This window comes from Trichechus manatus, unplaced genomic scaffold, assembly GCF_000243295.1.
Source record: "Trichechus manatus latirostris isolate Lorelei unplaced genomic scaffold, TriManLat1.0 scaffold00060, whole genome shotgun sequence".
Lineage (NCBI taxonomy): Eukaryota > Metazoa > Chordata > Mammalia > Sirenia > Trichechidae > Trichechus > Trichechus manatus.
The window spans coordinates 5,503,337-5,530,863 of NW_004443996.1; the positions used below are offsets into that span (position 1 = coordinate 5,503,337).

The following is a 27,527-nucleotide window of genomic DNA, read 5'->3' on the forward strand; positions in this document are numbered from 1 at the left end:
GGCACTGCAGTCCAGGGACAAAGACTAGAAGGCAGGAGGGGACAGGAAAGCTGGTGATAGGGAACCCAAGGTTGAGAAGGGAGAGTGTTGACATGTCATGGGGTTGTTAACCAATGTCATAAAAGAATATGTGTACTGACTGTTTAATGAGAAACTTTTATTCTGTAAACCTTCATCTAAAGTACAATAAAAAAAAAAACCCATTTCCTTGCTTTCAGAAAGGATCACATCTCAATTATTTCAGAAGTTTCTATTCTGATCCTAAAGACTACTTAGCTATTAAACCATTTTTGCAAGGCTTATATACTAGCCTCTCATTTTACAAGATCTTTTTCTTTTTTATTGTAATGAAAATATCCACACCTAAACATTTACCAGCACAGTAACTTCTACATTTACAACTCAGTGACATTGATTATATTTTTCATGTTTTGCCACCATTGTCGCCATTTATTCTCCAAAATATTCCACTACCATTAACATAAACTCAATGCCCTCCAAACAAAAACTCCCTGTTTCCGCCTCCTTCCCACCTCTGGTAACCATTAATAATCTTTGGTTTCTATATATTTGTTTATTTCATATAAGTGAGATTATACAGTATCTGTCCTTTCGTGACTGACTTATTTCACTCAGCATAATGTAGTCAAGGTTCATCCATGTCGTAGCATGTATCAGGACTTCATTTCTCTTTACAACTGCATAAAATCCATTGTATGTATATACCACATTTTTTTAATCCATTCATCTGTTGATGGACATTTCGATTGTATCCTTCACAAGATCTTTTTTAGAGAAGAGTAAAAAATGATTTTAACGAGGGCCTAAGATAGGCATAAGGAGCCCTGGTGGTGCAGTGGTTAAAGCACTTGGCTGCAAACTGGAAGATCCGCTGTTTGAACCCACCAGTCGCTCTGCGGGAGAAAGATGTGGCAGTCTGCTTCCGTAAAGATTGACAGCCTTGGATACCCTATGAGGCAGTTCTACTCTGTTCTATGGGGTTGCTATGAGTCGGAATCTACTCGATAGCAGTGGGTTTGGCTTGGTTTAAGATAGGCATCTCCATTTATTTTATTTTATAATTGGCATTTCTATAGATAATTTTTCATAGAAGTATAAAAATTTTTAAGCCAGGAGGAGCTTCAGAGATAATGTTTTTTAAAGTCTCCATTGTATAGGTTCGTGTACACAGTGGGGACCTGGAGAGGTTGTGATTTATATAAGGTCATAATACTAGCAAGTAGCAGAATCAAGGATTATGACCCAGTAGATTTTCCTTTTTCCAATAGCCTTTTTGTAGTACCATTATGTCTCATGTTAATTATGCTATGTATTATGTAGATTCAAATAAGTGGGAAATGAGAATGCCATCCTTATTTAGTTGTGGATAAAATTAACTTTGAGGTTGAAATTATTTTTTCCCCCATGAAATTGGTTCAGAAGCGGATTTTTCTGAGATAGGAACCAGCAGAGAGATTAAAATTTGATTTTGTCCAAGAGTTCTTGGAAATATTCTGTGTAAAAATCACTGTTTCTGCAGATGGTGACCATGTAAGTACACTCCTTTCTCATTAATAAGAGATAAAATGCTGTCATTTTAGCTTTTGAATTTTTCTTAATATTAACAAATATTGTATTTAAGTATAAATACATTTCAACTATAAAATCATCTATAGATTTATTAAGAGATCATATGGACTGTGAGGCATAGTAGTATTTATGTTGCTTGTTTACAAATGATAAACAGTGTTAGGAAATGCAAAAGGCAGTGGGTAAAGGTGCCATATACTTTAGTAGTAATAAGTTAACGGCAGATACCATGCCTCACACCACAGGAGGAAGGAAATACGTGAGTGTGTGTTTGTGTGTGTGTGTAGATGCCGCAGACACATAGGCATATACATTGAGTGATTGTCAAATATTTACCTCTCTAATTTTAACAAAACATGAGTCAGGAAATATAGCTTTGGATGGAAAGATAGTAAAAATAGATAGTGCTAGATGCTAATCTGATTTACCTTTGCAGTCAACTTCAGTGGCTAGTGGGGTAGTCTGAATTTTTGGAAAATAAGTGTCCTAGAATCATTTCCAGGATTTGGATTTAGTTTGTGGCCTGAATTACCTGTACTTAAAACCTTGTGCTTTCAGCTTGTGATAGTTAAGATACTAATTTTGTGTCAGTAATGCTATATGGGTGATAGGAAACACTAACAATTTAAATTTATCATCCCTTTATTTGTTTTCATATATAGGATTTTTTGTTGTTGTGTTGGTGGTGGTTGCCTGTTCCAAGGTGATGCTGCCAGCTGTGTGATTTTGTGCTTGGCTTTATTTTTATTTGTATTTTAATAATGGAGGATGGTAGAGACTCTATGGGACATAGATTCTTTACAGAATGTTCTTTAAAATTTTGAAGTTTTCGTATTGCCTATGTGGAAACCCTGGTGGCATAGTGGTTAAGAGCTATGGCTGCTAACCAAAAGGTCAGCAGTTTGAATCCACCAGGTGCTCCTTGGAAACCCTATGGGGCAGTTCTGTTCTGTCCTGTAGGCTCGCTATGAGTTGGAATCGACTCAACGGCAATGGGTTTGGTTTTTAGATTTGGTTCTTATGTGGCCTAATGTTGTTTTGTGGTTGAGTAATTCACAAATTCATTCCATCCTACTTATCGGTGCTTTAGATTTCATGGTTTTCTTCAGTTAAACCAAGCAAAATAAAATGCTTCCCAGACTCCTTGTATATGTAGCATATGAACAGCAAAGCTGAAGTATAGTCAGCATAGTTTTAATATGTCTAGATAATGAGCCATTGTACCATTATTCAAGACAGCTTTCACATTTGGTATTAAATAATAGATCACTGATAAAAGATATCTGATAATCACATTTCACCACCCAGTTCCCTACTTTTCCCAGCAATGTCAAGGTTTGAAAAAGTGTGTTATGATTCTTTTTCTTTAGGAGATGATTGGCATGAGTTGATTTTTTATATGTTGCCAAAATAAATATATCTATCTTGTATTTGGTAATTTATGATAACTTATGTTTACTTTTAAAGCATGTACGGAGTGTTTGTTCCCTGAAATAAAATAAGTATTTCTTAATGCTACCAATATCTTAGGAATTGGATTCTTTGTTGATACCATTAGCACAAGGCCAGCGGTATGTTTACTCTCTAAATCGATTTATATTTTATCATTCAGACATGTAAATGTTACATTGAAATGAAAATGTACGTAAAAAAAACTGATTTCATCATCATACTTTTAAGCCCTAGATTTCTAATTTTAAAAACCATTCTTGACATATGTCTTTCATAATAATCCTTTTAAAAATACAGTTTTACATGTGGATTTTACTTAGTTAACCTTATATGGAGCCCATAAAGCAAGCAGTAGACTAAAGTGGGGGTGCCTGCTTCTTGTATGGTGAAGTTTTCCTTCTTCTTTTTGTCTTTATTTTCTGATGGACATTAAACTTGCGGTGTGCATCGTTATTTTTCTTCCATTGCAGTACTGGTGCTTACTTGTTATTCAACTAAAAATTGTCAGATAACCACTATAAAGGGGAGCCACTATAAGCTGCACCATGTGCACCATGAGGGGGGCAAAGATAAATAATATAAGTAAGTTCAATAACTTCAGTTCTTATAAATATTCTGTGGTTTTCAAAGTTCTTTCATACGGTCAAAGTCCTCAGTTGACCCTTATGTCTTTGATCTTAAATGGGTATGTTGTTGTTGTTGTTAGGTGCCATCGAGTGAGTTCTGACTCATAGCAACCTTATGTACAAAAAAAACACTGCCCGGTCCTGTGCCATCCTCATGCTTGTTGTTATTCTTGACCCCATTGTTGCAGCCACTGTGTCAATCCATCTCATTGAGGGTCTTCCTCTTTTTTGCTGACCCTCTGCTTTACCAAGCATGATGTCCTTCTCCAGGGACTGCTCCCTCCTGATAACATGACCAAAGTATGTGAGACAAAGTCTTGGCATCCTCACTTCTAAGGAGCACTCTGGCTATACTTCTTCCAAGACAGATTTGTTTGTTCTTTTGGCAGTCCATGGTATATTCAGCATTCTTCACTAACACAGTAACTCAAAGGTGTCAATTCTTCTTTGGTCTTCCTTATTCATTGTACAGCTTTTGCATGCATATGAGGCCATTGAAAATACCATGGCTTGGGTCAGGCGCACCTTAGTCCTTAAAGTGATGTCTTTGCTTTTAAACACTTTAAGAGGCCTTTTGTAGCAGATTTGCCCTATAAATGGGTATGGCAGGAATTATTCCCATTTTACAGATGAGGAAACTGAAGAGTTGACCCCAATAAATAGAATAAACCAATCCAAGTGTGAACTAGTTTGCTACCCTTCTTTGCTTTTGTCATGAAAACAAAATTTTGCAAACCCAAAAGTTCTTCAGTTACCTTCCAATGTTTACATCAAGTTTTTGTGTTTATTTCACCTCACTGGAGTTGACATTTCCATTATTTTTACCGTTGTCTCTCTTTCCATGTATGCTGATACTTGGCCTGGTTTTCAGTGACCCTGGGTTGTTCACCGCATGGAAAGGGTACATCAGACTTCTTTCCCAGGTATCTGTACGTATGTTTTAACATCCATAATTAATTGCTTCTTGTAATTTCAGGGTGAGCTTTTCACCGAACTGGCCTGTCTACACACAGACAAAGCAAATATTTGAACAGAAGGATGTTGCATTATTCATAAAAATCAACAAATTTAGGCTCTAAAAGCCCTCCTCTTTTGACCTAATTTCTGGAGGTAACTATGCTTAGGTCCACAGTCCTATGAACGTGTAGTAATAGAGTTATAGTATGATTTCCTAATAGGCTGTCATCGGCTCTTTCTTTTCCCTATTAATAGGTGATTCCTTTTTTAATAATCAAATCACTGTCAAACAAGTGGAGTAGTAGTATATTTGTCTCTTCATTTTGTACCTTATCAATACATTTTCTCAGTGTTACAGCATTGTTGGCCCCCTAAATTAAAAAGATGATCACAGATTATAGATGTCATAGCTGACTATTTTGGTTATGATTGAGCCTTCATAGTTTTTCTATTTATCAACAATTACTTTGAGATTGCAGAAAAACCGACTCATAGTCATCCTTGCTTCAGATTTTTCATTTGATGTTGGAAAGAAGAGTGGTCCCTATTTGTAAGTTATTAAATCTTAACTTCACGGTAGCAACTTTCTTTACACAGATCAACTATGATAAAGTGTTGTGTAACTTTTTGTTTCTTTAAAGGATGTATCGTTTCTGACAAAATTCTCTACTCTCAAATCCGCATTTTATCTCATTATCCCTAACGCAGAGCACAGTGCCTGATACATAGTATGTGCTTAATGAATGTTGTTGATTTGAGTAAGTGAATAATTATAGAGAAAGAATGTATAGATGCAAATATAAGGTGATATAACAATATATTATTATCCCAGGATAGCGAAATTACTTCAAGGATGATTTACACTTAGGAAAAAAACAAATGGATCACTGATAAGATTACCACCTTATTTGGAGCTAGATTTCTGCTACTGTCAAATAGTGCAGGACCTAAAGAAAGTGAGATGGAAGGGGGGAGGAGGGCTGCAGATGACAAGAAATACATAACTAATGGTAAACATCAGTCTAGTACTGAGAAGCTGAGAAACGTTAGGCAATAGACAAGAATGGGGGATGGAGCAGATGAAATATGAAAGATAATATTGGAAGTGGTGACACAGGACAGTATTAGATACATTTACAGTAAAAAAGAGCTAGCAGCATACAAAGGATAATACACCTCTGTAATAAGTAGACATATATATGTATGTGTATATTATTGTTGTTGTTAGGTGCTGTCGAGTTGATTTCGCCTTATAGTGACCCCATGTGACAGAGTAGAACTGCCCCATAGGGTTTTCTAGGCTGTAATTTTTATGGGAGCAGATCGCCAGGTCTTTCTCCCATAGAGCCACTGGGTGGTTTTGAGCAGCCAACCTTTCAGTTAGCAGCCGAGTGCTTAACTGTCACACCACCAGGGCTCCTGTATATATATTATGTGTATATAAATGTGTGTATATGTATATGTAGTTGTATGTGTGTGTATATGTATGTGTATACAGTATATATATTTTTATGTGTGTATAAATCTGTCTTTATATGTCTTGGAAGCACCTAAATAGTGTTCTTCAATCCTGGCCATGTATCAAAATCACCTGGAGAGGTTTCAAAAAATACAGATGCCTGAGCATCAGAATCTCTGGGGGTTAGGACCTAAACAAATGTATTAAATTAATCTTTCTTCTATAGGTGATTCTTAGGTACAGCTAGGGTATTGCAAACCATGGTCTACATAAAGGCAAACTAGCCATAAGATAGTGAAGCAGTGCATAGTAGTTGTTTGCCCAGGAACATATATCTTTATTAGAAAGAGGCAGATGGCCAGTCATTAAGTTAATATCAGCCTCTTTTTTAAAGCAAAGATTATGGGGTCATTATGCCCTTTATTTGTGTAAGTATAGCACAGTGTAATAAGAGTACTGACCATAAATAATCTGGAAAAAAATTTGTAGTCCTCACACTCTAATAAAAAGGTTATTTGATTAAATATTTGATATATTGCCATCACAATTTAGTTATATTCAAATTTGACACATTTCCATTATCCAAAATGAGTCTCCTGCTTCCCTATTTCCTTTGTACATTTAAAACTAAATTTTGGATATATGTTTTCCTGTTTTACTTATAAGGTATTTAAAAATAATTTGAGGCTTCCTGTTGGTAAATTTTACTTTTAAACTCTTCCTTTTTAAAAATACATTTTCTTCATTCCACTTTTATGAAATCGAGTGGGATTCTTTGGCTTTCTGCTCTCATGAGATTGAACAAATATAGTGAAAGCTGTGAGAGCCAGAAGTAGACGGGACCACCTTATTTTTCCAGGTTTTGCAACTTTTCCGCCTTTGACAGGATGCAGTCTTACCACTTTTCTATCTCTCATTTTAGTGGAAAATATTTGAGATTTCCTTCTCTGACAGGTTTTTGCCTTGCACAGGTTCCAGCTTTCGCAGGCTTTACTGTATTGTGCTAGGCATTAGGAATACAGAGATGAATGTGATAATGTACACTTCAAGAAGCTCACAGTCTAGTTGGAGAGAAAGACAAGATAATAAGTTGTTAGGACACATCGTTACTATTATATGGTCGCTGCCTACTGGGAAAAGCAATCTTTTCTCGTCTGGTAGCATTTTCATGTTGGGAACTTTTAGGGTAATGCTGCTGAAAATGGAAGACATATTGCATTTTGACAATGATGAGCGTACATGGATTTTAATAAAGAGAAGATGGGACATTGAACAGACATTTTCTTTAGGAAGACTTTCTTAGGTTTGGTGAAACTAAAATAGTGTGCAGTTGTTTCCTAAGTCTGAACGTTTTAATAAAAAACTGATGTCATTATGATACGTGTTTATAATGATGATCTTAAGCATGGCAGGCACTGAAGTGCCTTCTTAACCATAAAAATAGTAGATTATGTTCAATATAGAATCACAGATCTGGAGGGGACCTTAGAGACCCATCTAACATAATCCCTTTTTTTACATGTGAGAAAACTGAAGTTGAGAGTGGTTTGTGATTTGGCCAAGGCTTATGAGTGGCAGAGCTAGAAGCAAAATAAAGTCTGTTGACTCTTCCTCTAGTGATCTTTCCACTGGAGAAAACTTCCAAAAAGTATGTTTTTGTATATTCCATGCTTTGAAGACCAGTAATGTATTCATAATGTGTGGCAAAAACTCAGTTAACTATAATATTAAGAGTATACAATTGGCTTTTGGTATACATATTTTAGATTGCAAAGGTGCATTCCATAATTAAATAAAATTTCAAAATGTTATCTACAAAACATATGTATTTACATTAGAAGAGACTCTGGACATTAAAAATAAGGCCCCTTTCAAATGGGGAAACTCACTCCCATAGCAAATTTAAATATTTATAAATCACTGACTGACTAGTAGGAAAATGCTATTTTGATGAATGTAAAAAATCCATTGACATACTTTAAGAGCTGATTTTTCATTTCTGAATGACTTAGTGGTGGTTCCCAATATCCAAAGCTAAAATTCCTCTGCCTAGATACTCCCTTGATAGAGTGAATGACTGACTACCCGTGTGACATGGATGTTACTACTTAGCTGCCATGAAGCCTAGATCAAGTGGGACCATACTCTTATCCCCTTTGTCCACAGTCATCACTGATTAATCAATTAATTGAAGGCTAGATTGCTTGGATGTTGGAACTTAACTATTTGTTGAATTGATTGATAGCATTCTTGTCTTCCCAACCAGAATCAATATGGTATAATAGGAAACTATCAAGACTTCTAGACATTTTGATTAATTAGTCATGTGAACTTAAACTCTGTGGGTCTTAGTTTTTCCTCTGTACATTCAGAGGGTTGGATAAGATATTCCTTCCAACTCCGGCATTTTGTGATATGTAATACATCTGTGTTGTTGTTTTTTTTAATCCTAGCTATTGCACTTCTCTAGGGACTAGAATTACAACTCACCTGAATGTAGCAGTCACAGCTGAGTGGAGTCCTGCATCAAGGATCAGAAACTCTCTGGGTGGCTTCCTTTATGCCTGACCCAGGTTGTAGGAAAAATCTGGCATCTAATTTACTTACAGATTTTTAATAAAAATAGGGCAATGGCTTGTAAACATTTGTTTGCACTCTGTAGATTGTGTGTGTTTATGTTAGTTTCTTTGTCATTAATGTGGCTAGTTGGACATTTAAATACATGTATATCATTGACTGTTTAAAAGAATCTGGTGAAGTACTATTTAAAAGAGCTCTTGAGGTTCACATTTTTTGTCATACCTTACAATTTACAAGGTTTTATCTATCTCTTGACTTTCTCTGCATCCACCTCAAGTCACACTCCAGTGTTGTTCTTGAGACTTGGTTGTTAACTGTTTTCTTCTGTTGCCACACAGTTGGAAGAGAAGACTGAAGCATAGATTTCACATATTTCGATTTAAATGGAATTATATAATAGGGAAGATGGTGGTGGTGTATGTGTATGTGTTAGGAAGTGAGAATACTCTTAGCCCATAAAACTGTCTGGTGCTAGATTGAGGGAGTTGGGTATTATATGGTTTCTGGTATTGTGGGGAAATTTGTCTGTGGGATAGGCTATTCTTTCTTTATGGAGCTAATCTTAAGATTTTGCAACTGGACTTGAGTATTGTTTGGATTTCTTTTAACAGGAAGAAGGAGTTTTTAAAGAAATCCCTATTACTCATCACGTTAAGGAAGGATATGAGAAAGCAGATCCTGCACAGTTTGAATTGCTCAAGGTTCTTGGTCAGGGATCATTTGGAAAGGTAATGAATGCTTTTTCCCCCTCATTTGTTTCTCTGCTAAACATTTAGCAAAAAATTTTCACATACATACATATCTGATAAATGTGCCATTTCCAAACTTCTCAGAAGGGTGCACACAAAGGTAACTCTCATTTTACTCCTTTTATTTCTGTTTTACTTTCAATCCCATTTCTTTATACTTCTCTGTAATAATCAGAGTTTCTCAATCCCCTGATTTCTTCAGAACAAAATATAGCATGCTATTTATTAGCTTCCTAAATTAAGGTAGTTTGCTTTGTAAATAAAATGATTTTTCTCTCTTCATGTTCACATGCTGGCATAAACACAGTTTGCCCTCTCCTGATGATTTCATCTACATTACTTAGCTTTATCATAGAAATCAGAATTTATATATCAATTCATCTATCATCTGTTAAACCAGTATGAGTTTAAAGTAGAACAAGGGTAGGCACTAGGTGATACATGGGTTGTGTGAAACTCCTGCCTTCAAGGAGCTTAAATTTCAAGGGAGAAAGACAAATTGAGAAAGATTAACTTACACTCATTATTAGAGTTGTTTATTAAATGCTTAGTGGCGTGGTTCTTGGCAAAGAAGTATGTAGGTCTTGTTCCTGACCTTTGTACACATAACATCTAAGACGTGAACATTGTCACATGTACACCTAACATCTAAGACATGAACATTTAGGAAAACAGCAACAACAACAACTGAAGAGGAGAAAGATAAGAAGAAACTATTAATTTCAGGATGACTGAGTTTTGTGTTCAAAGGGGAGAGAAGAAGGGCAATTGAGCAGACTGGTGATTATTTGTAGTGCTCTGGAATCTTTTAAAACCAAGACATTTACCGAATACCCAGTGTATGCACAGCAGTTGTACAAACAGCATTGGTGAATATAAAATATACATTGTTTTAAGCCAACTTGGTATCTAAGTGGTACAAAATATAACACATGAAATATAGAGAAACATTTTCAATACAAAAAGGGCAAACTAAGATGGATTAAGACTTGGCAGTGAGGTAATACAGGGAATATATGAAGACAAGGAGATAGGACTTGAACAGTTGTGTTGGAGAGAACAAAACTAGGAGCTGTTAATAGATTAGGGAGAGGGTAGTGTTTATAAAACTGACCTGTAGTCACCTGCATTTAACATACCTTTAAGTTTCTAAAAGTATAATATTGCTTTGACTATTGTATGATAGATACTTTTATGGTGTTCATTTTTAGAAGAGCAGAGATAATGTTCTTTATATCCCAAACGCTTAAATATTTGACTTAAATAAAATCTCATCAGGCAAAATTTTCAAGTCATTAAAAGTAATTCTTTTGTCATACAATGTATGTATTTATTCATACATGTATTTATTTCTGCCCTACTTTGTTCCAGAAAGGATTTAATGCTTTCATAGATGAATATTAAACAAAATAAAATTAAAGATAAATGGAGAAGATGGTGGAACTAGGGAAAAATGAGAATAGGAAAGACTAGATGAAGCAAGGAGTACGTTCAGTGTTCACAAATGCGTGGCATAAGGGCCTAGAAGTTTTCTGGCAGCCATTACAAAGAAGATGATGCATTCAATTATATGATTATTGATAGTATCTGTAAGGTAGAAAAAGATCAAACATACCAGAGAAATTTCTCTCATGGGTCTTCATAAAGAGGATACTGTATAACATAATGGAATGTCTTCACAGTAACAGCTTCACATTAAATACAACACCACTATGACAAGTTGTCAATGTAGTCCTTAAATTCAGGGAACAGCCAGCTTTGTCTGTGTAGGAACTTTGAGTTAACAAAGATATCATTGAAGCCTTCTGTTATTTCTAGTATTAAAATACAGAATAGTGATCTTTATGCAGTTCATCAACCAAAGAAATATTAAGGAGGAGGCTTTTTTTTTTTGCTTCCTAGGATGTGAACATACTTGCTTGTCAGTATTACATCATTTGCGTAGGCATTGTGTGGGTGTGACCTATTATATACTGAATCTATTCAGGAATCTGGCCAAGGGTATGAATCAGACAAGTGTAGGAGCAATTACAAGAAACAGCCCGGAGTCTTAGAGTTTTTCTGCAAAAGTTCCATTGTTAAAATGCAATAAATGGACTTTTAGCCCATGTGAAGCTTTAAGACATTAAATGGCTTTGTAGTCTATTTAATGCAGGCAGAAACCCCACTAAAGTCAATTATAATATGTACCTTTAAAGAACCATGCATTATCATCATGAAAGTTGCAAATAAAATTCTGTTCTAAGATCAACAGGTATAATGTTACTGATGATCATTAATGTATGGAGTAAAATGTAGTATACCAAAAAACTTACATTATTTTAAAATTAAACCAAGAAAAACACAAGAAAACACGTTTGAGATTGTCAGACTAGCCTTCTTTATATTTCGAATGCCAAATCATATTTACACAAAGCATACATTTGAACATTTAAGGATTATGAAAAAGGAATATTTTTGCTTTTGTGATCATAAAGCCTGTAACTTTAAGACTTAAAATGAGTGATTACAGAATTGAACCCTTGTGCTCTTAAATATTCGATCAACTATCAAGTGATCAACTTTTGTTTATATGTTTATATCTTAACATTTCCTACAGTTCGTCCTTTCTCTTCAGTCAGCATTTAAAGCTGTATGATCTTTTAAGTTCAGTGCAACAAGTAATTATTGAGTACCTTAATAAACAAATATAAAAGTCCATGTGATCCAGAGAAAAGTATATTGAAGTGACTCACTCACTCAGTTTTATTCTGGGCATTATTTCCCAGAATTGGATTAGGGTGATTGAAAAGACACCTATCAGGATAAATTTTTGTCGTTGTTGTTACACAGAGTAGTTTGAAGCAATGCACCTTCTTCTGTTGTTAATTATGGGAAGAAGGCAGAGAGGGAGATGTTGGTTTCTGGTACTGGGAAGGTTCACATCTGTTAACCCATAAGACCTGAAAAGAACAAAACAGGCAATGAACATATAAACCATTACTTCTTCAGACTGTGAGTGATGGTTTCTGTTAAATGCCGTATCAGGGTACTATGGAAAGTTAGTAGAACTAGGTGGAAAAAAGTGACTGCTTTGTACAACAGTGCCTTCCCAAAAGCCTGGACTATCCCTTTCTTCCCTGACTGCCTCTTCTTGCCTTCTATACGTCATTCTTTTCAACCCCACTGTGAGGTTTGTTCTAGAACAGTGCTTACCAAAGTGTGGTCTACCTGCCCCTGGACATCCTTTAGACCCTTTCAAGGGGTCTTAAAAGTAAAATCTATTTTAATAATGATACTAAGATATTATTTCTAAAACTGTTGATGCTTGGCACAATTAAGACAGTGGCTCCGAACTGTACCAGTAGTAATGGTATTCTTCACTGCCACACACTTGCAGTTTTAAAAAATGCAAGTTTTACATAAGAAAGTCCTTGATGAGGCATTAAAATTATTAAATTTATTAAATTTCAACCCTTGAGTATACTTACTTTTAATATTCTATGTCATAAAATTAGAAGTACACATAAAGCACTTTAGCTGCATACCAAAGTAGGATGCTTGTCTTAAGGCTAAGTACTTATGCAGTTTTTTGAGTTGTGAGCTGAACTATCCACGTTTTTCATGAAACACTATTTTTATTTGAAAGAATGACTGACAAACTATGGTTATTTTTTTTCTTTGTTTATTTTTGTAGTTTAAATGAAGTTTAAATTTCAAGTTAGTCTCCCATACAAAAATTTATACCTACATTGTTATGTGACCATAATTGCTGTCCCCATACTGTGACAGCACGCTCCTCCTTTCTACCCTTGATTCCTCATGTCCATTTAACCAGTTCCTAGCACTCTCTGCCTTCCCATCTCACCTCTGGACAGAAGCTGCCCATTTAGTCTCTTGTATCTACTTGAGCTAAGAGGCACACTCCTCAGGAGTATCACTTTGTGCCCCACAGTCCAGTCCAATCCCTGTCTGAAGAGTTGGCCTCAGAAATTGTTTTAGTTCTGAGATGATAGAGAATCCGGGGGCCATGCTTTCCAGGGTTCCTCCAGTCTCAGTCAAACCATTAAGTCTGGTATTTTTACTAGAATTTGAGTTCTGCACCCCACCTTTCTTCTGCTCCATCAGGGTCTCTCTGTTGTGTTCCCTGTCGGGGTGGTCATTGATGGTAGCCGGGCACCATCTAGTTCTTCTGGTCTCAGGCTGATGAAGTCTCTGGTTTATGTGGCCCTTTCTGTCTCTTGGGCTACTACTTTCCTTGTGTCTTTGGTGTTCTACATTCTCCTTTATTCCAGGTGGTTGGGACCAATTGATGCATCTTAGGTGGCCACTTGCAAGCTTTTAAGACCAAAGCCGCCACTCACCAAAGTAGGATGCAGAACATTTTCTTAATAAGCTTTGTTATACCAGTTGACCTAGCTGTCCCCTGAAAGCATGGTCCCCAGACACCTACCCCTGCTTCTCTGTCCCTCAAAGTGTTTGATTGTATTCAGGAAACTTCTTAGCTTTGGTTTAGTCCAGTTGTGCTGACTTCCCCTGTAGTGTGTGCTGTCCTTCCCTTCATCTAAGATAATTCTTATCAACTATCTAGTTAGTAAATAATCCTCACCCTACCTCCCCACCCTAGTAACCATCTATGAATGTTTTCTTCTAGTTTAAACCTTTTCTTGAGTTCTTATAATAGAGGTCTTATACAATATTCGTCCTTATGTGACTGACTAAATTCACTGACCAAAATGCCCTCCAGATTCCTGTATGTTATGATTCACGGCTTCATTGTTGTACTTTAATGTTGCATAGTATTCCATTGTGTGGATATACCATGATTTGTTTATCCATTCATCCTTCGATGAGCACCTAGGTTGTTTCCATCTTTTTGCTGTTGTGAACAGTGCTGTAGTGAACATGGGCGTGCATATATCTATTCGTGTGACAGCTCTTATTTCTCTAGGATATATTCCAAGGAGCAGGATAGATGGATTGCATGGTATTTCTATTTCTAGCTTTTTAAGGAAGCGCCAAATCGATTTCCAAAGTGGTTTTACCATTTTACATTCCCACCATCAGTGTATAAATGTTCCAGTCTCTCCACAACCTCTCTAGCATTTATTGTTTTGTGCTTTTTGGATTAATGCTAGCCTTGTTGGGGTGAGATATATCTCATTCTAGTTTTGATCTGCATTTCTGTAATGGCTAATGATCGTGGGCGTTTCTTCATGTGTCTGTTAGCCGCCTGAATATCTTCTTTGGCGAAGTGCCTGTTCATATCCTTTGCCCAGTTTTTAATTGGGTTATTTGGCTTTTTGTTGTTGAGGTTTTGCAGTATCTTGTAGATTTTAGAGATTAGATGCTGATCGGATTTGTTGTAGCCAAAAATTTTTTCCCAGTCTGTAGGTTGTCTTTTTTACTCTTTTGGTGAAGTCTTTTGATGAGCATAAGTGTTTGATTTTTAGGAGCTGCCATTTATCTAGTCTATCTTTTGGTGCTTGTGCATTGTTACTTATGGTATATATTGTGTTTATGCCATGTATTAGGGCTCCTAGCGTTGTCCCTATATTTTCTTCCATGATCTTTATCGTTTTTGATTTTATATTTAAATCTTTGATCCATTTTGAGTTAGTTTTTGTGCATGGTGTAAGGTATGGGTCTTGTTTCAATTTTTTGCAGATGGATACCCAGTTATGCTGGCACCATTTGTTAAAGAGACTGTCTTCCCCAATTAACGGACTTTGGGAAAACTATGGTTATTTAGACTTGGGTATTTAGTAGTTGTTTTCTCAAGAATGGACAGTGTGAACTTGTTACTTCCATGGAAAACAACTGACAGTATTTTTGCCAGTTATAGAATTTGAGCTTTCAAGCAAGAAATTTGGAAATATTTTATTTGCCACTGTGAGCTTGACATCTTCCTAATACTTTAAAGACTTTTCTGATAAGCTTGGTGGCATCAGCATTTGGAAGATCTGTGTAACTTAGTGAAGCAGTATTTTTCAAGATGGCCAGTATGTGATGTTATCAAATCAGGCGCAGGTACAAAATCGATTCAAAGTGTACTTTAAAAAACTGGTAAAGATGCCTCTTAAGTTAGCTATACAGATATATACAAGTCCATTTGTCCAATACGGAAAAAAACAGATGAGTAAATATGCATCTGGGGTTGTAGCTTCTTTAGCTTAACAAATAAGCATTATAGGACACTTAAGATCCCATGGTAATCCAGTTTGTGTCTGTATTCTAACTCATATTGACTGGTATTCTTCTGTGATTAAAAATGTAGCACTGTTAATTTGTAAGGTGCTACTTCTATTTTTTAATGCTTTCATTATAAAGGACACTGGAAAAAAAAAACAAAAACTTGCAGTTGAGTTTATTCTGACTCGTGACAACCCCGTGTGTGTTAGAGTAGAACTATGTTCCATAGGATTTTCAATGGCTGATTTTTTTGGAGGCAGATTGCCAGGCCTTTTTTCTGAGACTCCTCTCAGTGGAATATTTTGGTTAGCAGCTGAGCATGTTAACCATTTGCACCACCCAGGAACTCCAGAGAACACTAAAGGTATGTTAAATTTGATACCCTTTGCTTGAATTATTGTGGCTTGCATTAGTGGAAAACAAAAACTCCTGGGCTTTTAGGAGTATACTTACCAAGTTCAAACCCAGTAAAACAATTTTGTGGAATGAAACCACGGAAATCTTCTGTGGCAAGATTCACACAATTTCTTAGGGTTTTGCGTTGTTTGGGAAAATCTGCTTGGAGTTCAGACTAGGTCTCAGACAAGGCAAAATAATACAGGATAGTAGTTTTCAATACAGAACTATTTGTGGTGACTTGCAAAATTTCTGTTTTGGTGTAAAGTCTTCTTCAAAGATATTTTTTTAAATATTTTATTGTGTTTTAGGTGAAAGTTTACAGAGCAAATTAGTTTCCCACTCAATAAATTGTACACAAGTGTTCCTTGATATTGGTTTCAATCTCTACATTGTGTGAACACTCTCCCTGTTTCTGCCCTGGGTTCCCCATTTCCTTTCGTCTGGTCTTCCTACCTCTTCCTGCCTTCTCATCTTTACTTTTAGGCAAATGTTGCCCTTTTGGTCTCATATAATTGTTTGTTCTATGGAGCACGTTCTTTTCAGGTGTTACTGTTTATTTTATAGACCTATCAATTGCTGGGCTGGATGGTGGTCCTGGGAATGGCTGCAGTTCCGAGTCAGAGGAGTGACTTACGGCCATAGTCTTGGGGATTCCTCTAGTTAGGCCAGTAAGTCTAGTCTTTTTTTTTTAATGTAAATTTAATTTTTTGTACTACATTTTTCTCCATCTGTGTCCGGGACCCCCTATTGTGATTCTGGTCAGAGTGGTCGGTAGTGGTAGATGGGCACCTTCTAGTTCTTCTGGTCTTGGGGTCATGTAGGCTGTGGTGCATGTGGTCCATTAGCCCTTTGGACTAATTGCTCCCTTGAGTCTTTGGTTTTCTTCACTGTCCTTTTCTTTGGATGGGAAGAGACCACTAGGTGTATCTTAGATGGGTGCTCGCCAGCTTTTAACATCCCATACACTACTCACAAAAATAGGATATAGAACATTGTTTTTATGCACTATTTTATACCAGTTGATGTAGATGCCCCCTAAATCTATGGTCCTTAGCCTTCCAGCTTATTATCTTCGTTCCAGGAGGTGTTTGGTTGTGCATAAGAAGTTTCCATGAGTGTGCCCTTTGTGTGTTCTATTGTCTATATTAATATATATGCAACATCTACAAATATGTTTGTAGAGATATCCACACCCTAACCTATATCTGCAAGTGGGTGTGCTCCCTTACACACTCCCATGCCTCTTTAGCATACCTATCTACCTGTGTATCCCTTTGTAAATTATGGTTTATTAATACTGTTGTTGCAGGATTGTCTGTGTTATAGTAATTGTTGTAATTGCCCTTTATTCTTGTGTTCCTTTCAGTGTCTTCATTTGCCTTTGTCATGTTGTGCTGATTTCCCCCGTATAGTGTATTGCCTTTCCCTTCACCAGTATTACCATGTGTCTTCTATCTGTCTAATAATTTACCCTCCCTCCCCCTCCCTTCCCTGGTAACCATCAAAGCATTTTTTCCTGTGTGTAAACCTTTTCTTGTTTTTTTGTAATAGTGGTCTCATGCAATATTTATCCTTTTGTGATTGGCTTATTTTACTCAGCATACCAAAAGCCTGTTGCCGTTGAGTTGCTTCCAACTCAGCGAACCTGTAGGACAGAGTGGAACTGCCATATAGGGTTGCCAAGGAGTGACTGTTGGATTCGAACTGCTGACCTTTTGGTTAACAGTCAAGCTCTTAACCACTGTGCAACCAGGGCTCCTCAGTCAGTGTAATGTCCTCCAAATTCATCCATGTTGTGAGATGTTTCACAGATTTGTCATTATTCTTTATTGTTGCGTAGTATTCTATTGTGTATATGTACCACAATTTGTTTATCCATTAATCCATTGATGCGTACTTAGGTTGTTTACATTTTTTTGCTATTGTGAATAATGTTGCAGTGAACATGGGTGTGCATATGTCTATTCGTGTGATGGTTTTTATTTCTCTAGGGTATATACCTAGGAGTAGGATTACTGGATCATATGGTATTTCTATTTCTAGCTTTTTAAAGAAGTGCTATATCGTTTTACATAGTGGTTGTACTATTTTACATTCCCACCAGCAGTGTATAAGAATTTCAGTTTCTCCACAACCTTGCCAGCATTTGTTTTCTTTTTTTTTTTTGATGAGTGCCTTGATGTGGGAGTGACAGTATATCTCATTGTAGTTTAATTTGCATCTCTTTAATGGCTAATGATCATGAGCATTTCCTCATGTGTTTGTTCCATGAGGTCGAGTTGGTTTATTGTGGTATTTACATCTTCTGTATCTTTATTGAATTTCTTTCTAGTTGTTCTGTCCTTCACCAAAAGTGGTGTGTTAAAGTCTTCTACTATTGTGGAATTGTCTATTTCTCTTTTCAAAGCTGTTAGAGTTTGTTTTATGTATTTTGGGGCCCTGTCATTGGATGTATTTATATTTATTATGGTTATGTTCTCTTGGTGAATTGACCTTTAATCATTATATAATATCCTTCCTTGTTTTTTATGGTGGATTTTGCCTTAAAGTCTATTTCATCAGAGGTTAATATTGCCACACCAGCTCTTTTTTGGTTATTGTTTGCTTGATACATATTTTTCTATCCTTTGATTTTTAGTTTATTTATATCTTTGTGTCTAACATGTGTCTCTTATAAACAGCATATTGATGGATTGTGTTTTTTTTTTGGTTTTTTTAATCTGCCACTCTGTCTCTTTACTGGTGCTTTTAATCAATTTGCATTCAGTGTGATTATTGATAGGTGTGAGTTTATTGCTGTCATTTTGTAGAGCTTTTTTTTTTTTATTCGTGGTGCTGACATTTTCTTTGTTTCTCTTACTCTCCTGTGCTGAATTCCTTTTATTTGTGGATTTTCTTTTCATTTCCTTCATTGTTGTTGATTCTGTGTTTACTAAGTCTTTATGGTTTTCTTTCTTTTTATTTTGATGAGTAGGTTTGTTGATTTTCTTTGTGGTTACCCTAAAACTCACCTTTGTCTTCCAAAGTTTAATCAGTCTTTTATTTCTTGGTATTGCCTTGATTTCCTCTTCATATGGAAGTTCTATAACTATACCATTTGTTCCCCTTTTTTTGTTTTTGAAGTTGTCATCGATAACAGATTGGCATCTCTGGTTCCCTGTTTTCAGTCTTTTAGCATTATTTTGTTTCTGAGAATTCTTTATCTGTGTTGATATTTAGCTGATGCTGTTATGTGTCTGAATCTCAGGTTGTTGCCTTATGTTGTTGGTTCTCTGTCCATAGGACTCCGTTTAGTATTTCTTGTAAGTTTGGTCTGATTTTTACAAATTCCCTTAATTTCTGTTTATCTGGAAATGTCCTAATTTTGCCATCATATTTGAGAGACAGTTTTGCTGGATATATCGTTCTTGGTTGGCAATTTTTTTTTCTTTCAGGGTTTTGTATATTTCATCCCAGTGCCTTCTTGCCTGCATGATTTCTGCCAAGAAGTCAGAACTTATTCTTATTGGTTCCCCTTTGTAGGTGATCTTTTGTTTTTCCCTATCTGCTCTCAGGAGCCTTTCCTTGTCTTTGGTTTTGGACAGTTTGATTATGTCTTGATGATTTTCTTTTGGAATATATTCTGTCTGGGGTTCATTGTGCTTCTTTGATGGAAATCTTCTCATCTTTCATGATATTAGGGAAGTTTTCTGCCAGCAAATCTTCAAATATTCTCTCTGTGCTTTTTATTGTCTTCTCCTGTTCTGGGATTTTGACCATGCATAGATTATTCCTCTTGATAGTGTCCCATATAACTCTTAGGCATTCTTCATTTCTCTTCATTCTTTTCCTGATTGTTCCTCAAACAAAACTTAATGTCAAAGATTTGTCCTCTATTTCTCTGGTTTTGCCTTCCATTGCTTCAATTCAACTCGTATGTCCTTCCATTGAGTTGTCTGAGATTTTAGTGTTAATGTTCTGAATTTCTGATTGCTGTTTTTGTATGGTTTCTAATTATCTATTTATTTTGTTCTTGTATTGTTTTCCTGAATTCTTCTAGTGTTTTGTCTGCTTTCCTTGATTTTGTCTATGTTTTCCTTGGTTTTGTCTCTGTGTTTTCCTTGATCTCTGGGGGGCTCTATAGATAAGTCTTTTGAATACCTTATCCTGTAGTTTGATTCCCTCTTCTTCCTCAATGATGTTTTCTGGTTTTTTATTTTGGTCCTTCGCTTGAGTCATCTTGTCCTACTTCTTTAGGTGATTTGATATTGTCTTTTGTCTCTGAGGCATTAAATTGTTATTGTACTTATTTATTAATTGTGTATTTGTTTGCTGCATCCTGATTTTTTGTTTTGTTTTCATGTATCCGGGCAGGTTGTACAGGCTTGCTACTCTGGTCGGTAGTCTGGCCACACTTGAGCGCTTGCCAGCTCTATCTGGGTGGATGTGGCAGTGGCTGGATGTGTGAGCATGGGCTTTTGTTTGCTGGTCTTGCTAGGCGGCTGAGGATGTTTTGGGTAAGGGTTGGCCACCATCTGTTGTTGGTCCAGTGGTGCGGGAGTGGGGAGTGGCCCATACGGAGAAGGTGGGGCGGCAGTTGTGGTGCGTGTATTGTACAAGTGGGGGCATGATCATTGCCATTCACTGGGTGAGGGTAGGTGGACGGTAGGGAGGGTGGCTGGTGGCAGGGTACATGCACAGTTGCACTGATTCCACCTCACACTGGGTGGGGGAGGGGTGAGCAGGGGAAGGGGGGCAGTGGGCGGGTGCACATGCAGTTGCACCCCTGGTGCCTCTCACTGGGCAGAAGGAGGGAGGAGGGAATGGTAGATGGGCACGCACACACTCATGACACCCCCACCTCTTAGCCAGGTGGAGGGGGCAGGGGGGAGCGGCAGGTGGACACGTGTGGAGTCATACCACCCACGCCTCTCATTGGGCGGATGGGAGGGGGAAGGAAGCATCGGGCATGTGCACAGTTGTGCCAGTGGCGCCTCTTGCCCGGCAGGTGGAGGGGGAGGGAGCAGTGGGCAGGTGCGGGCACAACCACCTCGTTGGCGCCTCTCACCAGGTAGGGGTTGAGGGAGGGAGCAGCAGGCGGACATGTGCACAGTCACGGTGCCAGCACCAATTGCTGGGTGAAGGGGCTGGGGGGAGTGGTGGGTGGATGCACACAGGGTGGCACCACCTGGACTTCTTGCTGGATGGAGAGAGGGAGCAGCTGGGCACACACATGGACACGCTGCTAGCATCATTTGCTGTATGGAGGAGGGTAGAAGGAGTGACATGCAGGCACTTACACAGTTGTGTTTCCACCACCCATCACCGGGCTGGGCCAGATGCTGACACAAGGCAGGCACATGCATGGGCGAACATAGTCTTTGCCGTGCTGTGAGCCCTGGAGGGCGGTGTAGATGGTGGGCAGGCATGCGCACAGGAGTGTGCCCACCACTGTTCCTCAGGTAGGAAGGGGGTGGTGGTAGACAGGGCTGGGTGGGGGAGGCCTTGTGTTATGGTCCCTGGTCAGACAGGATGTCCTGGGTATTTGATACCCCACCGCTTCCAATCAGGAGGGTGGAGGTAAGGGAAGTGCACTCCTCTGGGTAGCAGATGTGGGCGCCCATGCCTATCATGTCCAGTGCCGCCAGCAGTCAGGACCTGCTTCTGACAAAGTGTGAGGAAGGGTGAGCATCCCAGGTACATTTGGGTGAGAGACCTCCTACCATCATTCTGCATCTCCACCACCTCATGCACGGCACTCACCCCTGAGGTTAGGGGCATTTCCTTGTGGATATCTAGTTCTGGACGTCAGCTCTCTCTCTGTGCTTGCTTCTCTCTATGTCTGTGTAGTTTCTCTGTCTCTTATGGGACTGCTGTGGGATTGCCTACTTGTGTTCCTCCTCCAGAGTTGCTTCTGGCATTGTCTTAAGATGGCCATGCTGAGCTGGGGTGGTTGATACAGCACCTCCATTTCATGTTATCTTTGCTCACTGCATTCATTCAGTTTTTCCCTTCAGTTGGTTTTCTATTCTTTATCCTTCCTTTTTAATGTTCAGGATTCCAGGATTGTAGTCTGCATTTGTTTCACTTAGTTTTTTGGGTCTTTTTTTAAAATTTATTTTTTTATTATGCTTTAAGTGAAAGTTTACAGTTCAAGTTAGTTTCTCATACAAAAATTTATGCACACATTGTGATGTGACCGTGGTAGCTCTCTGTGTAATACGACAGCATATTCCTCCTTACCACCCTGGATTTCCTGTGTCCATTCAACCAGCTCCTGTCCTGTTTTGCCTTCTCATCATGCCTCTGAACAGGAGCTGCCGATTTGGTCTCAGATATCTACTTGAGCTAAGAAGGACTCTTCACGATTATTTTATTTCTTATAGTAAAATAAAATCTATGTCTGAAGAGTTGGCTTCAGGAATGATTTCAGTTCTGGGCTAACGGAGACCACGGGGGCCTTATCTTCCAGGATCCCTCCAGTCTCAGACCATTAAGTCTGTTTTTTTTTACTAGAATTTGAGTTCTGCACCCAACTTTTCTCCTGCTCCATCAAGGACTCTCTGTTGTATGCCCTGTCATGGCAGTCATTGGTGGTAGCCAGGCACCATCTAGTTCTTCTGGTTTCAGGCTGATGGAGTCTCTGGTTTATGTGGCCCTTTCTGTCTCTTGGGCTAATATTTTCCTTGTGTCTTTGGTGTTCTTCATTCTCCTTTGTTCCATGTGGTTTGGGACCAAGTGATGCATCTTACATAGCCGCTGTCTAACTTTTAAGACGCCAGACACCACTCACCAAAATGGGATGCAGAACATTTTCTTAATAAACTTTGTTATGCCAGTTGACCTAGATGTCTCCTGAAACCATGTTGCCCAGACCTGCGCCCCTGCTACTCTGTCCCTTCAAGTGTTTGGTTGTATTCAGGAAACTTCTTAGCTTTTGGTTTAGTCCAGTTGTGCTGACTTCCCCTGTGTTGTGTCTTGTCCTTCCCTTCAGCTAAGGTAATTTTAGTCTACTATCTAGTTAGTGTACCCTTCTCCCTCCCGCCCCACCATAGTAACCATCAAAGAATGTTTTCTGCTGTGTTTAAACCTTTTCTTGAGTTTCTTATAATAGTGGTCTCTTACAGTATTTGTCCTTTTGCGACCAGCTTCACTCACCGTAATGCCTTCCAGATTCATCCATGCCATGACATGTTTCCCAGACTGATTGCTGTTCTTTAGGTATTGTTGCATAGTATTCCGTTGTGTGAATGTACAATAATTTATTCATCTCAATCAAACCATTAAGTCTGGGTCTTTTAATAGCATTTGAGTTCTGCACCCGACTTTTCTCTTGCTCCATCAGAGACTCTCTGTTGTGTTCCCTGTAATTGGTGGTAGCTACGCACCATCTAGTTCTTCTGGTCTCAGGCTGATGAAGTCTCTGGTTTATATGGCCCTTTCTGTCTCTTGGGCTAATACTTACCTTGTGTCTATGGTGTTCTTCATTCCCTTTTACTCCAGGTAGGTTGGGACCAATTGATGCATCTTAGATGGCCGCTCACCAGCTTTTAAGACCCCAGATGCCACTCAAAGTGTTTGGTTGTATTCAGGAAACTTCTTAGCTTTGGTTTAGTTCAGTTGTGCTGACTTCCCCTGTAGTGTGTGCTGTCCAACCCTTCATCTAAGATAATTCTTGTCTATTTTCTAGGCAGTGAATACCCCTCTCCCTCCCTCCCTGCCCTCATAACCATCAAAGAATGTTTTCTTCTGTGTTTAAACCTTTTCTTGAGTTCTTATAATAGTGGTCTTACACAATAGTAGATCGCTTTGTGTAGAATTGACGTTTTCACAATGTTGAGTCTTCCTATCCATGAGCAAGGTATGTTTTTCCACTTATGCAGGTGTCTTTTGGTTTCTTGCGGTAGTGTCTTGTAGGTTTCATTGTATAGGTCTTTTATGTCTCTGGTTAGGTTTATTCCTAAGTATTTTATCTTCTTGCAGGCTATTATAAATGGTATTGATTTGGTGATTTCCTCTTCGAAGTTCTCTTAGTTGGTGTAGAGGAATCCAACTGATTTTTGTATGTTTATCCTGTATCCTGATACTTTGCTGAAATCTTCTATTAGTTCCAGTAGTTTTCTTAAGGATTCTTTGGGGTTTTCTGTGTATAAGATCGTATCAGTTTCAAATAGAGATACTTTTACCACTTCCTTACCAATTTGGGTGCCCTTTAGTTCTTTTTCTAGCCTAACTGGTCAGGCTAGGACCTCCAGCACAATGTTGAACAAGAGTGGTGATAAAGGGCATCGTTGTCTGGTTCCTTATCTCAAGGGGAATGCTTTCAGACTCTCTCCATTTAGGATGATGTTGGCTGTTGGCTTTGTATGTTGAGGAATTACCCTTCTATTCCTATTTTGCTGAGAGTTTTTATCATGAATGGGTGTTGGACTTTGTCAAATGCCTTTTCTGTATCAATTGATAAGATCATGTGGTTCTTGTATTTTATTTATGTGATGGATTACATTGATTGTTTTTCTAATGTTGAACCATCCCTGCATACCTGGTATAAATCCCACTTGATCATGGTGAATTTTTTTTGATATATTGCTGAATTCTATTGACTAGAATTTTTTGAGGATTTTTGCCAATGTTCATAAGGGATATTGATCTGTAATTTTCTTTTTCTGTGGTGTCTTTACCTGGTTTTGGTATCAGGGTTATGGTGGCTTCATAGAATGAGTTTGGGAGTATTCCATCCTTTTCTATGCACTGAAATACCTTTAGTAGCAGTGATGTTAACTCTTCTCTGAAAGTTTGGTAAAATTCTCCAGTGAAACCATCCGGGCCATGGTTTTTTTTTGTTGGGAGCTTTTTAACTACCCTTTCAATCTTTTCTTTTGTTATAGGTTTATTTAGTTGTTCTGCCTCTGTTTGTGTTAGTTTAGGTAGGTAGTGAGATTCTAGAAATTTGTGCATTTCCTCTAGTTTTTCAAATTTGTAAGAGTACAGTTTTTCATAGTATTCTGTTACGATTCTTTTAATTTCAGTTGGGTCTGTAGTGGTATCGCCCGTCTCATTTCTTAGTCTGGATGTTATTTGCTTCTCTCCTGTTTTTCTTTTGTCAGTTTGACCAATGGTTTATCAATTTTGTTGGTCTTTTTGAAGAACCAGCTTTTAGTCTTCTTAACTCTTTCAGTTGTTTTTTCTATTCTCTATTACATTTAATTCTGCTTTAATTCTTATTGTTTCCTTTCTTCTGGTGCCCAAAGGGTTCTTTTGCTGCTTTCTTTCTACTTGTTCCAGTTGTAGGGTTGTTTTGATTATGGCCCTTTTTTCTTTTTGGATGTGTGCATTTATTGCTATAAACTAACCTCTGAGGACTGCTTTTGCTGTGTCCCAGAGGTTCTGGTAGGATGTATTTTCACTGCCATTTGATTCTGTGAATTTCTTTATTCTGTCCTTAATTTCTTCTATAACCCGGCAATTTTTGAGCAAGGTGTTGTTCAGTTTCCATGTGTTTGTTTTTTTTTTTTCCTTTTTCTGTTATTGATTTCTACTTTTATGGCTTTATGGTCAGAAAAGATGCTTTGTAATATTTTGATTCTTTGTATTCTGTTAAGGCTTACTTTATGGCCTAATATGTGGTCTGTTCTAGAGAATGTTCTATGTGCAAGGGGAAACAATGTTTACTTGGCTGCTGTTGCATGGAGTGTTCTGTTTATGTCTTTAAGATCAAGTTGGTTGATTGTGACATATATTTAGATCTTCTGCGTCTTTATCGAGCTTCTTTCTGGATATTCCGCCCATCACCAAAAGTGGCATGTTGTGGAGCTGTCTCTCTTTTCAGTGCTGTTAGAGTTTGTTTTATGTATTTTGGAGCCCTGTTGTTGGGTGTGTAATATTTACTATGGTTATGTCCTCCTGGTGTATTGACTGACTGGTTAATCATTATATAGTATCCTTCCTTATTCTTTGTGATGGATTTTGCTTTAAAGTCTATTTTGTCAAAGATTAATAGTGCCACTCTTGCTCTTTTTCGAGTGTTGTTGGCTTGATATATTTTTTCTATCCTTTGAGTTTTAGTTTGTTTGTGTCTTTAAGTCTAAGGTGTGTCTCTTGTAGGCAGCATATAGACCGATCATGTTTTTTATCCATTCTACCAATATCTCTTTATTGGTGCATTTAGTCTATTTACATTCAGTGTAATTATTGATAGGTATGAGTTTAGTGCTGTCATTTTGATGTCTTTATTTGTGTGTTGTTCACAGTTTCTCTGTTCTACTTAATCTTCTGTGCTGAGTTTATGTGTATGTATTTTCTTTTCATGTTTTTCATTGTTGTTCATTTTGTATTTGCTGAGTCTTTTTATTTTTCTTATTTTTTATTTTGATGTGTAGGATTGTTAGTTTCCTTTGTGGTTACCTTAATATTTACCCCTATTTATCTAAGTTTAAACCAATCTTTTATTTCTTTATATCACCTTGACTTCCTCTCCATATGAAAGATCTATGACTACGCTTCTTCAGTCCCTATTTTTGTTTTAACGTTGTCATCTTTTACATATTGATGTCTCTGATTCCCTATTTTCAGTGTTTTAACTTTGATTTATTTTCGTGACTTCCCTATCTGTGTTTATATCTTGTTACTCAGTCCTGTGTTCTAGTCTTGGGTTGTTATCTAATGTTACTGATTTTCTAACTGGAGGACTCCTTTTAGTATTTTTTTAAATTTTTTTATTGTACTTTAGATGAAGGTTACAGAACAAATAGTTTCTCATAAAACAGTCAGTACACGTATTGTTTTATGACATTGGTTAACAACCCTACTACATGTCAACACTTTCCCTTCTGGATCTTGGAGGACCCTTTTTTGGTGAAAATATACATAGGCAAATTTACACCATTTCAAAAGTTTCTACATGTACAGTTCACTGACACTGATTACATTCTTTCTGTTTTGCTGGTATTCTCTCTTTCCTTTTCCAAATTATTCCATCACCCTTATCTTCAACTCACTGCCCTGTAGACTTCCCATCAAACATTTTGAGTTACTGTTGTCAATTTGATGTCACATAGATGATTTTCTTGGTACCTTAGAGGAAGGCTTGCGGAACAATAGTTTCTCATTAAACAGTACACATATTGCCCTATGACAATGGTTAACAACCCCACGACATGTGAACACTGTCCCTTCTCAAGCTTGGGTTCCCTATCACCTGTCCGTAATGCTTTCCTGTCCCCTCTTGCCTTCTACTCCTTGATCCTGGGCTGCTGTGCCTTAGTAGTCCCGTTCTGTTGTATGAGGCTGTCTAATCCCTGGCTGAACGGTGAACTTCAGGAGTGACTTCACCACTGAGCTAAAAGGGTGTCCGGGGGCCATACTCTCATGTCGCAGCTGGGGCGAATGTCAGGGCGGCGGAGACAATAACCAATTCCACAACTCTTACAGAGAAGTGGGGCCAGGAGGGTCACTCTGAGGAGTCGAACCCCGGCTTCAGTCCCTGGAGTTTATTTTATAGTCGATAGAGCAAACAGTGAAGCAAATAACAGAACAATGGGCTTTGGGTGAATAACAATAAGTTTC

The 27,527-nt window shown here is 37.8% G+C and overlaps 1 protein-coding gene across 1 annotated transcript in view; it reads left to right on the forward strand.

Moving 5' to 3' along the window:
- RPS6KA6 (ribosomal protein S6 kinase A6) overlaps positions 1 to 27,527 on the forward strand; it is a 237,072-nt gene that overhangs the window by 107,162 nt on the left and 102,383 nt on the right. The window contains exon 3 of the mRNA XM_004378878.2: positions 9,276 to 9,392. Coding sequence (XP_004378935.1) covers positions 9,276 to 9,392 — 117 coding nt within the window. The remainder of the gene's footprint in view (positions 1 to 9,275; positions 9,393 to 27,527) is intronic.